The sequence below is a fragment of the Lasioglossum baleicum genome, chromosome 1 (genome assembly GCF_051020765.1).
Source record: "Lasioglossum baleicum chromosome 1, iyLasBale1, whole genome shotgun sequence".
Taxonomy (NCBI): Eukaryota; Metazoa; Arthropoda; class Insecta; order Hymenoptera; family Halictidae; genus Lasioglossum; species Lasioglossum baleicum.
The window spans coordinates 11,165,074-11,180,099 of NC_134929.1; the positions used below are offsets into that span (position 1 = coordinate 11,165,074).

Consider the following 15,026-nt stretch of genomic DNA (forward strand, 5'->3'; position numbering starts at 1 on the left):
CGTTTTTCCTCCGGTGGCTGGTTTGTACGGCGGAGAAGCTGTCTCGCTTCTACGAGATACCGATTCGACTCGGCTCGAACAGATTTTCTAGGTCCGACAGGTTCGTTAATCCTTTCCGGCCCTGTGTCGAGCCAAACTCGACGCTACCTTTTACGCCATTAGTTGCTTAATTCACTGATTTCCCGTGCATTCGTAAACGGTGTCACAATTTCAATTGTATTATTTCTCATCTGTTCTCTTAAAAAAATGTCGTTTCGTTTTTCCAGGAAAAATAAAAGACAATTTTTTACTATTTCCGTAGAATTTTACGTAGATACGTCAATTTTGGTATTCTTAGAAATCTCGATATTCTCCCTGAATTTTTAAACTTTCGGCTCAATGCGCAACCTGAAGGCATCATCGCACAACTTAAGGATTTTGATTCTGTCATTAGGGCGTCGAACCAGAACTGTACCCCTGTGGGGCTTTTTTGATTAAAAAAAACAATGTTTTTTCTCTCCGATTTATTAGGTTGGCAACTAAGTTCGCGACCTCCACATTGTCTCAAACAAAGTCATTTATATATATTTTTTAAGCACGTGTATTTTATATCAAATTAATCGAAAAAATTAGAGCTTTCCAATAATATACAGATCAAAAGGAAATGGTCACTGAATGAGGTTATAATGATACAATAAAAGAAGTACGAAACAAAAGATCGCGAATTTAGTTGCCAACCTAATATTTCACAAGCCACCGAAACAATATGTTGACGCTTTCCACAATTCGATGATCCGACTTGAACAGTGCGAGAGATTGCTTTATCAGATGATTTCCTTTTCACTATTTCGATGATTCCGTAGAAAGAAACGAACTCTGACCAGCTCGGACCGGGACATCTGAATATTGGGTTACTCCGAGAAGCTGCACCGGCTGGTTTTCTGGCTGGTTTTGCAGCCGTTAAAATAAATACGTTCCCTTTCGGTGGTTTGCGCGGCGGAGAAGCTGTCTCGCTCGGAAAAAAGGAAGAAGCAGCGGAAGCGGCACGGCACGGTGCGGCGCGGCACACCGTTAGCTGCGAGAGAAACGCGAGTCAGATACGTTTCCGGCTGCCGGTTCTCGGTTGCCGGAAGGAAAAAAGATTCCCCGCCCGGGAGCATAGATGGGGATTTTCTAGGATTTAGTAGCGCGGTATCGCGGCTCGCAATGACTCTTCGGTCAGAGGTACGCCGTTGCATTTGGATAGGTAAAAAGCCAAGCTGTTTCGTTCTCGAATCGCTTAATCTTCTTCGCTGCGTTTCAACCGGTACACCGAGGTTTCTTGTTTTTTCAAACGTTCCGCTTCTTTTCACCGGAATATTCTCATCATCGCGAGAGAATGGTTTTGCTCGTGCTAACTTACACCGAGCGAACAGCGTTACAACGGACCGTTTCGCGGTGGAGCTTTCGCGGCGCTGATTTTGCCATAACCATGTAAGTAAGCGACTTACAATATTGTAACACAGCCATTTGCATCGAGAGACCGAGTTGTTGAACAGGAAGCCTACGCTTGTACTTCGCTCGATCCCACGGCTACATATGCGGAGAGTTGTGCGGCAATTTGCGTTGCGGAAACTTTCCCGGTTCGACTGTTTCGCGAGACGACGCGACGCACAGTGCGCTCACAATGGACAAAGCTCGGAAAAACGATTTCCCACTGAAACATTTTCTCGTGTCGCCTATAATCATCGAGCAATTGAAATTTTGTTCAGAGAACGGTCTTTTGAAACGCTCCGAAAACCCGACAATATTTACGCTGTATTCGCACTCGAGAGACTCAGCGATTCGCGTTCTCCTCCAACTCTCTCGAAACTCGAAACTCGGTCACGTGGATGATCGAGCGTGTTGTGTTTCTTCGCTAACAACCGTCGTCGAGTCCGTCTGGCCGAGCGAAGAGACAGACGCGAACGGCCTCGTACGTGCCGTCTGGAGCATCCTCCAGCTGAAGAGGGCCCTTCTCCAGCGTCCCCGGCACCGGCAACATCGTCGCCATCGTGTCGGCTACACCCCCGCAAAGGGACGACGGAATCACCTTCCTGATTTACGGACTTTCCGGTGCACTTGTTAGTCCTCGGATAAAAGGACCGGTCGCAGTAGAGAAACTCGATCGCGCGCGAGTCTTCATTTTTGCGAAGGAAAATTCCGCTAAAGTGAAGCCGCTAGCATAGATGCACGCGGGCGCGGGAAGCTTGAAAATCCTCGGGTAAATAGGAGCAAGCGTAGCTCAGGATCAAGGGAATTTAAAGGTGCGCCGGACAGAAATGGCGAGAAGGTGAGAAGCGAGTAGGATAGCCTGTTGTAGTGTGCGGGAATCGCATTCGTGGAGGAACGTGTCGAGGTTTCTATCCAACGCTGCGAGAGCCCGAAATGTAGAACCAACTCGATCGCAGATAGTGTCGATTAAGCCCTATAACCCTTGGAACAAGCTCGTCAACATACGAGCCGCTCGACGCGAGGCAATCGTCTATAGCGCGCGAACTCGTGTCACCATTTTTACGAAGCGCGAACGTCGCGCTTGAATTTTCCTCTCTCTCTCTTTTCCACCCCAATCGCGATCCGCACACTCTCATCCGTTGCCCTCCGCGAGCGGCGTTATTTAAACCGTGCAGTTTATCAGCGAATCGTGGGAGGAGGTCGTCGTTGGCGACGGACCCTCGAATTAATTTTCCTCGCCTTCTTTTTTTTTTACCCCCGGTCCGTTCGATGATCAAACGGGATCGATGGGAAACACGATTCTCCCCCTATCTTTCCCCGTCTTTCGGCGAGACCGTTCCCACGCTGTTTCCGGCGCGGCGGCCGATCAACCGTGCGCGATAGTTACACGGAATTTCCTACGTTTCCCACAACGGGCTTTCCCGGTTCGTTCGAAATGATCGAACGTTCCGAGAATTTTAATTGAAACTCGACTACTCGCGCAACCCGCCTAAAAACAAAGGCGAAACGGTATCGCGGACAGCAAACAGACAATTTGTTCGTTCGAATGCGGCGTGCGTCGCCATTGTTCCGTCTCCTCGAAAGACCGAACGCGAGATTAGGTGGTCGCTGGAGAAACGCTTTGCGATCGCTCGTTTCGGGAAACGAAAAATTAGAAAGGGGGCTTGCTACGGCAACAATTAACGACAGACAACCCTTTTTGGAAAGCAACCCTGACTTGGAACTTTTGTCGACGCAGCCACGAGACAAGAGGAAATTCTGTTAATGCGTTGACCGTCACGTTTGGCTTATTTCATTCGTACAAACGAGCAGTGATAGAGAACTTTTATTTTGCATAAAAACCGGCTAATTACGTAAATCGTTCTTAAACAAGACAGAAGGTCACTGGTGAACCGCCACGCTAGTCAACGCGTTAACCAGTTCGACTCTTTCCGAATCAATGGTATCGAGCCAGAATCGTGAAGAGATTCGACAAGAATCGCCTGTTGAGGGTCGCGTGGAAATCTCGCGTTTAGGATCGTGGTTTGAATTAGCGCGGACGGGAACGAAGGGAACGGAAAACAGGAAGTGCTCGAGAGAATTGGCTCGGCGGAGCGTCGTAATAAAGAAACGAGGTCGATGAGAAAAGACGATGAAGACTGGAACGAGGACGACAACGTTTACTTTTCTCTTTTGTAGAAGGGACTCTTGACAAGATTTGCCTCGGTATACGATTCTGGAGGAGGACGAACACCGGCGTAAAACACGATCTTCCTAGCTTGGGTAAGCAAGACCATCGAGGGAAACGTAGGAAAAGATAGAAGGCCGGAAGGTCAAGTGGGGAAAAAAGCAACTGCCCCCCTCCATCTACCCCGGCCCTTTTCCCGGCGCATTCTTTTTTATTACTTTTCCGTAGTTCACTCGGAATCGACTTCATTGGTCTTTCGTCCCGTCCTTCGTTCTCTACTTATTTTTCTCCCGTTCGTTCTCCTCGCCAGGCGCGGCGTGGCATTTGTTCCTCGCTTTTCCGCTGGCCACGCTCGTAAACCGAGATCAACTCGAAGGAGTCGTACTCTCTCGTTTCACCTGCCACGAATCATTTTATTTATATAGCCAGACTTTCAGAGAGAGAGAGACTGACGTGATTTGGTCGCCAACGAACCTTCCCCAAACTTCTACTCGAGCTTCTCTTCCAGAATAATTGAAGTTCCTCTCGGTTGCGTCAAAACATACCGAGTAGGACAATCTCTAAGAATCTCTTCTACCGCGAGCAGGCGAACGTATTTCGCGTCGATTGGACGATAATTCTTTGCCCGCGCTCAAGCTAATTGGATCTCCCCGGGACACCGATGCTTCTCACGACTTCCACGGACTGAGGAAGTCCTGCCTCGAACGGAGTCGACGCGCTCTGAATCTAATCGATCCCGAAGATCTGCTTTCCGCGTCGTCATTTATATCGTACACGGTTCGGTTGCAAACTAACATGCTCCCGCACGCTTGATGTTTCACCCACCGTTGTGTTGCGATATGCTGGGTCATTAAGAAGAGTATCTTCTCAAATATCACTTCAATCTCCTTCGTACAAACCAATTAATGCTAAACATCGTTACGTATTCGGATAAGACTGCCGATTCCGACTAGAGCTGTTACTTTCCTTCGAATTTCGAAGCTTCGATTTCAGAAACTTCGAAGGTGATCAGAATCGAAGGCGATGAGAATATATATATATTTTTTATAACGGTGTGGTTGTATTTATATTCTGTCAAAATTCTGTTAAATTTTTTATAAACATGTTAAGCGCCAAAACTCATTAAAATTTTGTTTGCAAAGTAATATCTTTTAAGTACATTCGTGATATGATCCCGAAATTTATTAATAGAATGCAATTTTTTAAATCTAATTTAATTACGAAAAGTCCAAACAGAAAGTTCAGTGTCAGTCACCGGTGACTGACATGGCGCTTAACGTGTCGATATTTTTATTTATCAAAAATCGTGACATGGTATGAAACTCATAAGTTACAACTTCATACGTTTCGAAGACTTCGAAATTTCGTGCACTTCGAAGTTCCCTTCGTTCCTTCGAATCCTTCGAATCTTCGACGAGTCTAAGCTTCGGAAAAGTAACAGCCCTAATTCCGTCAACAACGTTCATTACGATAGACTGTATTGTATAAAAATCGTAAAAAGAATTTCGTCGTTCGAGCCTCCATTTCAACGGAAGTTCTACCATCCTGTCCACCTTTCCGAGAGGAAAAACGTACGAGCTGTCGCGCGTTGTCAACGAAATCATTTTTATCGGGAGAAGCTTGAAAATTCATACGGGAATTTCCTTGACGATGCGACGGGGAGGAGAGTGAGCGCGCGCGAGACGGAAGTCCGAACTAAAATATTTCTAAGCCCGGCGACACGTGTATCATGCTCTCCCGGAAGGCAGAAGTTTCGTTTCGTGCGGCGCAGGCGGCGAATAACCGTGTCCCGGGCAATTTTTCTCGGAACGTTCGAAGAAAGCTCGCCGCATTAAATTTTCGAAGGGAAGTTCGCCGCTGCCGGTGATCCAGACGAAATTGAGTAAGTCGGGCATTGAATAAAACAAAACTTTTCATGTATAGATTATCGGGGAACGAGGCGACAACGTTCGCGCCGCCTCGTCTACGAAAGACGACGCGACGCGTCTCGCGAGCGCCGTGAAAAGCGAGGAGGAAACGGGTCGACGTCTTCCCAGGAGTTCGCGGCAACGAATATAACGATTAATCGTTCTCGCGGAACTTTATACTTCTCCTCTTTAATAGCCCTGTCCCGTAACTTTAAACGTATGCTGAAAGTTCGGGGCGAACTGCTCGGCGCTGTTCCGGGAGATCATGCGAGTCGGATGAAAGCGAGCGGGCGAAATGACTTTATCGCGTTCCACGGAGAAACAGGATGGTCCTCGTCCGATGGTAAAAACGCGGGAACGGGTTCCCCGTCGAACAAAGAACCAAACAATTATCGACTCGGCTTAGTCGGAACGAGCTAATATCCATTCGGTCTCGTTGTTTCGTCCCGGGCGGGACAATTGACGAGATCCTGTTGTTTCTTCCGGAAAGAGGGAGAGAGGGGAAAAGACAAGGACAGCCGATAATTATCGGTTAATTCGATCGCGAAAGTTTCGCAAGCGTTTCCCGCTGTTGGGTAACATGTTGCGCGAGTCGCAACGGAGAAACGGCATCCTTGGGAATTGGAACTCGAAGAGGCTCGCCTTGAATGTCGTTAGGCGATACGACCGGTCGGAGGATGAGAGTTGAAAGTCTCGTTTGGACGTTCGAGCAGCGGAAACAGTCGGCGAGCCGGGAATCGGTTGTTCTAATTATAAACGGCGGACCGTGTCCCAGTTTCGAAAAAGAACGACTCTTTGACGAGTCTTTTCGCCGGGGAAGAGAACAGACAAGAGGAGAGAGAGAGGAGAGAGAAACGCCTAGGTGACAAATGCAGGGGAATGCCTGTCCCCGAGTGTCTGGCAAGCTCTGGCCGAGTAATCGAGCGGGTGATCAATGGGCTTAACTTCTCGGTGGAGGGAATCCAGCCGAGAGGAGAGAGGAGAGGAGAAACGGAAAATAAGAGCGGAACGAGGGAGGAATGTTTTCCAGTGGCAGTCGCCGCCACCGCCTGTCGTCCACGGGATCGTTCCGCGATGAAAACTTATTGCGACTATGAGCAGTGATTTATGGCGCGACCATCGCATCGACTATCTACCGGTACGAACAACTTATCGTTTATGTAAGAGGTCGCGTTCACGCGTTACAGACTTTACGCCCGGCTCCGAAGAAGTCCTCGAGTTCCGTCGAGACCAGGAATACTTTTTCCATCGGATTCATGCTCAGAGGCTCGAAATATTGTCCGGATAACAGGTTGGAGGAATCTACTGGCCGGACGTCTCTGCTCTTAATCCCCTTTCGCCGGCAACCAGCTTGTTTTTCCAAGCGTCCGCTTCCGAATGCTTCACCGGACTCCCTTGTTTCTTGTTTTCGGCATTGTTTTGTCTTCTGGCAACATGCGCCGCTGATTTACGCCTCGATGAACACCCACGAACCTCGTGTACCCTCCGGCTATCGATCTGTTCATCTACACCACTTTATTCCCGGTCCCCTACGAACTGCCCTGGGTCGCGCCGATCGTTAACGTATTACCCGCCGCTGGTTAATTACTCTGTCCGACACCGGTTCTCCGTTTCGATAACCAGTGGATTCTTACAGGTTTTCTCAGAACCCTTCGAAGATCACGACGGCCGATCGCCGGCTTCGTTCTGAATGATGGACGTGTCATTGTTGGTGATTTAGACACTTCGTGTACTGATATCGCCCCGAAGTGTCAATATCAAAGAGAAATTTTCTCTGTTTCATTAGGAAATCCATGAGATTTATCATATAGCGAATAGCGTGGACGTTAATAACATTGTAAGGAGAGAAAGGAGAAGGAGAAAAAGAAATTTAGTGAAATAGAAAATTTTCTCTTTACTACGATTAACAGGTTGAAAATATTATAGCAGTACTTTTAAATTCTTCTAATGACTTTGCTGTCTAGATTACACCCACTTATTTTTGTCATAAGTGCATAAAATCCGCTATCTACTAATAGCATATACAGTAAGTTCTCACGAATAAAACGGTGCATGCCAATTTGGATGAACCTTTTTGACCGAGACTACGAGAATATAAAATGATAGAATTATTCGTTGAATCAAGGATAAAATGGCATATTTTTTACGGACAATGGCGAACGCGAGTAATGAGCCAACCCCCGTCGTCCCCGGTTGAAAGGTTAATAGCAATGTTAATCGCGAACGAACGACACTCGCGTGCGCGACAGATGCCGCACGGTGGAAAAACGAGAAGCAAATTTTAATCGGGAACGGTTAATGTAACGCTCGGTAACGAGGCCGAGTAATTACGACGGATAATCGATGGCAATACCTGTTCTCGCGCAGAGGGCACCGTTTAAACAAGTTTTTCTCGTCCGCTCCGGCTCGAAATCTTTTGAAACAAAGTCTATCAAAGGGACGGCGTAACACGAAACAGCGATAAACAGGGAGCCGAGGTTCAGTCGATTTCTTGGAATTTTCATTAAGCAGCAAATCTTTTCTCTCCGGGTGTTCCGCCCGCTAAACCTCGGCAGCCTTTCGCTTTCCTACTTTCTATTTTTTCTTTCTTCCTTTCATTAACGGCACGTCGAGCTACTTTGCAATTTCCTTGGGTAGACAATAAGCACGGCCCGAGGAAGAGGAGGACGAAACAAGAACTCGGGCGCTGCTCCGGTCCGCTCCGGGTCCGCGCGACTCCGCGAGCCTCCGAGCCGCTACTGCCTTTCATAAAATCCAATTTAAGAACTGCTTCTGATCCCCGACTGTCCCTCTTTATTCAACGGTAATAAAGAACCGACGGGACCTCTTCTTTATACACTTGCAAGTAAACTGCCTTTAATAGGACGGTTATTACTTTGTGTAGTCGCGGGTCCGGTGTCGCGAGGGTAACAGCTCGCGACGATACTAAACTTTCGGTAATTATTTGCGAACCTCCCTCCCACACCAATCTCGATTACCTTCAAGTGCATCGTCGAGGGCGTGAGCCTGAATTTTTCTCTATACACTCAGCATTGAAACAGATACGGAGAAAAAATTTTCAAGCTCCGGAGAGTCGTCTGAACCCGTACAATTTCAAAAGTAGATGGAGTTTTCACGGACCTCGGACCTCGAAGGCCGAACGGCCCATACGTGCATCGGCAGAAGTTGTTCGGAACTTTGACCTTGAGGACATATTTCGTGGTGATTGAGATTGGTGGGAGTAGCTCTTCGCGAGTAACTACCGAACTTTCGAATGGTCCAAGTTACATATTCGATAAATTCGCGTTGCTGTCTGGTTCTTGCGCGGCTCACGATCTCGTCGCCGTTAGAACTGAATTAGTGCGCAGGCACAATGCCAAATGCGCATCTAGATGTATACCTCCGGCGCGCTATCGTCTCCCGCAATTTACCGAAAACAATAAGCACGCTCGCAGCGTTCGATGATATATGTACAAGCCCTCGCGAGAAATATTCTAAACTGTATACGGCTCTAAAGCTCATCGTGTTTCTCTCCGTTTCACCAGTCCGGATCTATAAACCTCGGCAAATTACATTTAACGTGGAGAGAAAGAGAGAGAGAGAGAGATAGAGATGTTGCCCCATGTAGCCGCGACACTCGATTACAGTGATTTTATTCCGCTAGACGCGGGACGTACAAGTTAATGAACTTTATTGTCGAGCTCTATCGTTATTAGTTGCTCGGGTACAGCTTGTTTACGCAGGACAAGGCTCCACGTCGTTTACAGCATTCCGATAATCGATCCACAACCGTGGCTGCTTGAAGCACATTGCTCCGCCGCCTCGAGAGTACTGCGTGTCCTGAAAAGAACCATGTTGCAAGTATACGAGAAAAAAAATTGAAACAAACAGCGAAAAGAGAAGAAATATGGATATTTACTGCTCTGTTAATGTCACCGACGCAGACCCACTGAGTAGTCGTTTTATTGGTCACCGTAATGGCCCATTTAGAGTGGTCGCGGCTGCTCGAGAAGTCGATGTTTGCCGCTTCTAATTTCAAAGATCTCACGTTGTAGACCCTGCAATGGAAAACCAGCGTGAGAGAAATGCCGGCAACCAGCGAAACATTTAATATAATCGTTTATAATCATTCTACGATTATGTATTGAATGATGATTATGATTATGGACAATTATGTATATCTATGATCGTTACTTTCTCCGGGTGCAGGTGGAAGGCAGCTTCCCCCGGCCGTTCAACCAGGATTGCACGTACAGATTCGTTTGCAATTTTGGCGCAACGAAGTCGGCATACAGATCTGAAAGCAGCACCGTATAACGTAACCGTTTCACCTCGGGACCGTTGCATTATGGGCTGGAATCCCGTTTTTCGTGGCCAAAAGTTAATTTTTCAATTTTTGTATATCGATAACAATTTCTTGCTATAAAGTGGCAATCCTTTCAAACACCCAAATCCAAAATATTACCTAGTTTAGATGATTCAGTGATGAGATATGGCGTTCCAAAGACAAAATCATAAAGTCAATTTTTTAATATTGACATATATTTGTTACATCATAATATTCTAACTGATATCAAGACGAATTCAACGACCTATAATATTATAACTAGACTACGGATCTTTATGCAAAATAAAAATGTTCTGCATTGATTGTGAGAAGCAGGAATAACATAAAAATTGATTTCATCCCTTAACGACTTTGATGTATTAAAGGCAACATTACAATATTCTTGAATTTTTTAAATCTTTTACTGTTTCACATTTCACCCAACCACTTTTTTCATAAATACATAAAGATCCGCAGTCTAATTCTCAGATAGCACACGACATCTTAAAGACGTCCATTTTAGGCTGAGAGTCTTACGTCCTAAAAAGACGTCTTTAAGACCATAAACATTCTGCAAAATATTAGGTGTAGTTACTCAATAGTTTCAAAGATATAAACAATTACACTTTCATACCTTGTTGATATACCATGATTTTCAGCTCAAGTTTTCGAAATTTCATTAGCCGTGTAAGCAGGTTGCTTGAAAGTTCAATTGTATTGACTAAGTACACCTAATATTTTGCAGACATCATTAGGGATCCATATACCATCGTCTCACAAAAGATTATCAAAATCGAAGTCGGACACTTGGGGTCCTTCTCTTGTTAGACGCTAAACAGAAGTCTTGAAGACGTACCGTTTTCTAACACGAGACGTTCAGTAGACGTTCGGAAGATGTTCGTAGGTCATTCAGGACATGTTTAAAACGTCTTTGTGCTATCTGGGTTATAACATTAGACGTGGAAATAATGCTACAATAGTTGTGGCCACAAAAAAGCGGGTTCCCACCTCATAGTGACGTTGGCTAATTACCTTTCTGCCATTTACTGCCTTTGGCGAACGAAGTGAAGTTCACGGACCCTAGAGAGATTATGGTTTCTTGATTGTTGTACGGGGCCGCTTTGATGCGTTGCTGATTGGTCGCGTTCGACAACACAGGGTACTGTTTGCCGAGCAAATCAGGAATGTTCTTCGAGTACACCGATATCTCATTGTATATCAGTTGTTTTCCAACGGTGTTAAATTGGTCGCTGCCGAGCGATACGCACAGAAAGCTCTGCCCGTAGAAGGTTCCACTTTCAGGATACGCGTATCTACCCTGGATCGTTACGTCCTCTCTTTTCGAAGGTCGCTTCAACACGCCGCCTTTCGGCACCGGAGGAAAACCAGGCACGCTGTGAATTAACCAGAAGCCCTGCTTGCTGTTAACAATCACCACACCCTTCGTGTGACCGTATTTGAAGACCGTCGGCGCGTCCGGTGGGCTGTCGTTGTACAGAGTCCACATATTGTTGTCCTCATTTTTCTGGAAGCGTTTCAAGTCCAAATAGTTCCATTAGAAAATTTTTAGAGATAGACCAAACATTCCTGGTTGCTGGAAAAATAAGAATCAAATCGATCGGACAAGTAGTTAGCGAGATAAAGATTCACTAGTGCAACCTATTCCCGCGAAGAGTGGTAAAAATTTAAAAATTTAAAACCACCACCTAACTTAGCATCGGCCATAGTATGTTCCATTTCAAATTCCTTTTCATAATCGTTGACGAACACGACCGGAAGTTGTTGCGGAGCATCCCGAGACATTTTCAGCGACCCTGAAGCGGCTAAAACATTAGTACTAATTAATGGATCTTCTATAGACTTACTTGGTCGTAAAGAGGCGCTAATGTTAATCCAGGGATAGAGATGTCCGAGCCAATGGACTTTGTGGACAACCGCCAACCAGTTCCAACGGTTCGATTCGTAACGAGCAGGTACGCGAGGCCTTCTCGGATCAACGGATTGCTGCTTGTCGACGTTTTCGGTAGCTTGTACAGCGCGTACCTGGAAGATTAATCGTCGTGAAATAATTTCTTGAACGCGCGTGTTCCCGTTCGCTAGCGTTCGCTTATCGGGTCTATTAACACGTTCCGTACCGCGTGTACCACCGATGGTACACCTTTAACTATCCGTTCAAGCCGACATATTTATTTAATGCGCTAAAAACATATACTTTATAACAAGTTTAACACTATAGAATATAGAATATATTTCCTCCACACACAAGAAGGTGGCATTATAAATTGAAATATTTCGTTGCAGCGTGTTGCAAACGTTGACATAAAATGTTGACACCAAACGTTGACACGTCTGTAACACGGCTGCAGAGGACATTAGGAGTTAAGGAAATTTCCAAATTAGAAACACTGATTTCGATCAACTTTTTACAGAATGATGATACCATAAACAGATGCAAAACATTCTTTTAGTAGCGATGATTCAGTTTGAAGGCGCGACAAAAATCTATTTCAGATAAAAAAAAATCCGAACGCTTTCAGAGAAATGTACTTTTTATGAGAAATTAAACTATATCAGTGGCACACCCATGTAATCTTGGGGGGGGCCGAGTTGAACCCAGCCCTAGGTTTTGCGTGATGACCTTTTTTTTAGCCAAAATATCTATCAACGGTACTCAGGGCTATTCCGCGATTTTAATTTTGGAAGCTGAACATTTTTTTCTTGGGGGGGACTTGGCCCCCTGGCTCCCCCCCCCCCCTGGGTGCGCCACTGAACTATATCAATAGTTTTTTGCAAAAATCATATATAATTACAGATTTTGTACTTTCTTTGAATTTTTTGCGCCTTGAAAGCGAATTATGGATGCGAAAAATTATGACTTGCATTTCTTTAAGGTACCAATATTCTATAAGAATGTCAGTAAAATCGGTGTCTTCAAACCGTGGCTTCAGCTGAAGGTAGTGTCTCTCTCTCTCTCTCTCGCGATTGAAACTAATAAAAAATTATCTTCGATCATCGATAAGCCAAGCCCGATTTACATCTTTGGCATCTTTCAATAGGAAGCGAAGTAACAAACTCAATCAATTTTGATGACGTAATCAAAGATTTTGCGGCGGAAAAAGCAAGAAAAATTATGTAATATTTATCTTACAAAAAATATATGTAACATCCTTTATACTTATAATAAATAATTCCTTATTGTGAAATTTGAGTATAGGATTTGAATGTGTATTCTGGTCCCGCAAAATTTTTGAACCAGTAAAGGGTTTCAGAAATTATGAACTATAATCGCCGGTAGATAATGCATTAAGAGGTTTCGTGATTTTTGAAAGCGCTCGTAACGATTCAGACGCTTCGTAAACAGACGCTTCGTAAACAGACGCTAAAATTCTTTGATAACACCTGTACGATTGAGCAATTGCGTAAACACTTACCAGTCGACCGGCAAATTATTTTCGTCTCTGCACTGCAATTGATCTCGAAGATCGCCATTTACAGCGTTACAGATGACCAGCCACGCGATCGCACGACACAGAACACGCGTTATGGTCAACTGAAATAAGGACAAATGTATCTTTGTGTGATCCATCCCCTCTCCTTCGCAGTTTTAACGCAAATAGTGATGGCCAGTTAAACGTCATTCGCAACAATTACTCATAAAGTGAAGTCACGCTGTGATTTTAAATTCCCCGCCTCGACGATCATCGCGACAATTAGAATTGTACGAGCTGTTGAATCCTGAAAACCTTAATTACCATTCCCTTCAGCACGGAGATTACAGTTTCAGCATTCACGTTTTATCTACCGGAAACCTATTAATAAGCTTCTCGAGTCGCAGCGCTGCGTTAGGAAAGAGCTTCATAGCTTTCTATTAAATAATAATCCCAAAAGAAATGGTTAACACGTTCCGTGGCACCGATGGGACACGTTAACCCTTGTTTAGCCACCCGGGTACCCATTTACTGCATTTCTTTCAACAATTTGTTAATGTTCCTCTAAAAATATTACAACATTTCTCTGAATGTTCATTCTTTCCTCACTAATATATTCATTGATAGTCTTAAAATGGTGAATTTGTGCAAATATGTTAAATACAAAGGGTTTTAAATTCAGACCGCGTGTACCACTGATGGTATACGCTGACACATTTATTTAATGTGCTAAAAACATATATTACATAACAAGTTTAACACGCTGTAGAATATACTTCCACCAAAAGAATAAGGCATTATAAAAAATGCAGAATAGAACAAAGCACATAAGTTTGTTCAGTTGTCAAACAAAAACGACTCGACACGGAACGTGTTAATGCCTCGAGATTTCAGTTACCATAATCGGAGAATAATTGCTTAGGTATAATGCCTAACTCTTGTTCATTGGCTTTCACGAAGCCATTAATTCTCTATACGTAAGTGAACGTTTGACAGTTCAGCAAATGTTTGTCTCTGTTGCACAGGATATCAACCGTGTTAATTTGTCATGTGATTCATGCTATTGTGGCTGATTTGCGAACATAAATTTTCAATGGTCAATCTACACGGAAATTCGGAAAGAAACAATAGCTCGTTTCAAATTCGTCTACATGTAGTTTGAATTGTTTCCCGGGCTAAGTTTCAAATGAATGCGTCAAAATCTACAGCTTACTAAAAGAACCCCGATAAAGACAACGAGTAAACGCTACTGGAAGAAATCGATAATAACGAGTTTTAAAATTAACAATTTAGGCTTCTGTACTTACAGACATTTTTCACAAACACAACGGGACTCTGTTCATCACTGTCTGTTCACTGCGCGGTGACAGGACTGACTGACTGTTCGCAATGTGCTAGGTCCGTAAACATGTAGCATCGTAACTACATACGTCACTCGTCTTTATTCATCCGATTGGCTGACCGCTTTGTACGTGCTCTGTTAAAAGTAGCGTATCTTAACGCATCACGAACAGAATTAAAAATCATCAAATTTGAAACCTACTTGACTCGACCTTCCCTCACGTGATAAAATTTTAATTTTAATTTAAAAATATAAATAATAATCTCAAATGTATGTTTCTCGCTTCACTGTAATTTTACTTTGAATTAGCAAAAGCAATTTACTTTTCTCTACCGTTTTGTAGCATAATTAAAAATCATCAAATTTGAAACCTACTTGACTTCGACCTTCTGCGATAAAAATAAAATATTATGGTCATTCGCGT

General features: G+C 44.4%; 1 protein-coding gene across 1 annotated transcript; it reads right to left on the reverse strand.

Moving 5' to 3' along the window:
- Window positions 1-9,141: 9,141 nt before the first annotated feature.
- On the reverse strand, window positions 9,142-14,720 carry Dnaseii (deoxyribonuclease II). The gene is made up of 7 exons (XM_076425728.1): window positions 14,568-14,720; window positions 13,264-13,382; window positions 11,698-11,875; window positions 10,865-11,357; window positions 9,700-9,802; window positions 9,425-9,563; window positions 9,142-9,345 (listed from the first exon to the last, which is right to left on the reverse strand). The coding sequence occupies exons 1-7, from the start codon at window positions 14,571-14,573 to the stop codon at window positions 9,241-9,243; spliced, it is 1,143 nt and encodes a 380-aa protein (XP_076281843.1). The 5' UTR covers window positions 14,574-14,720; the 3' UTR covers window positions 9,142-9,240.
- Between the last annotated feature and the right edge of the window lie 306 nt (window positions 14,721-15,026).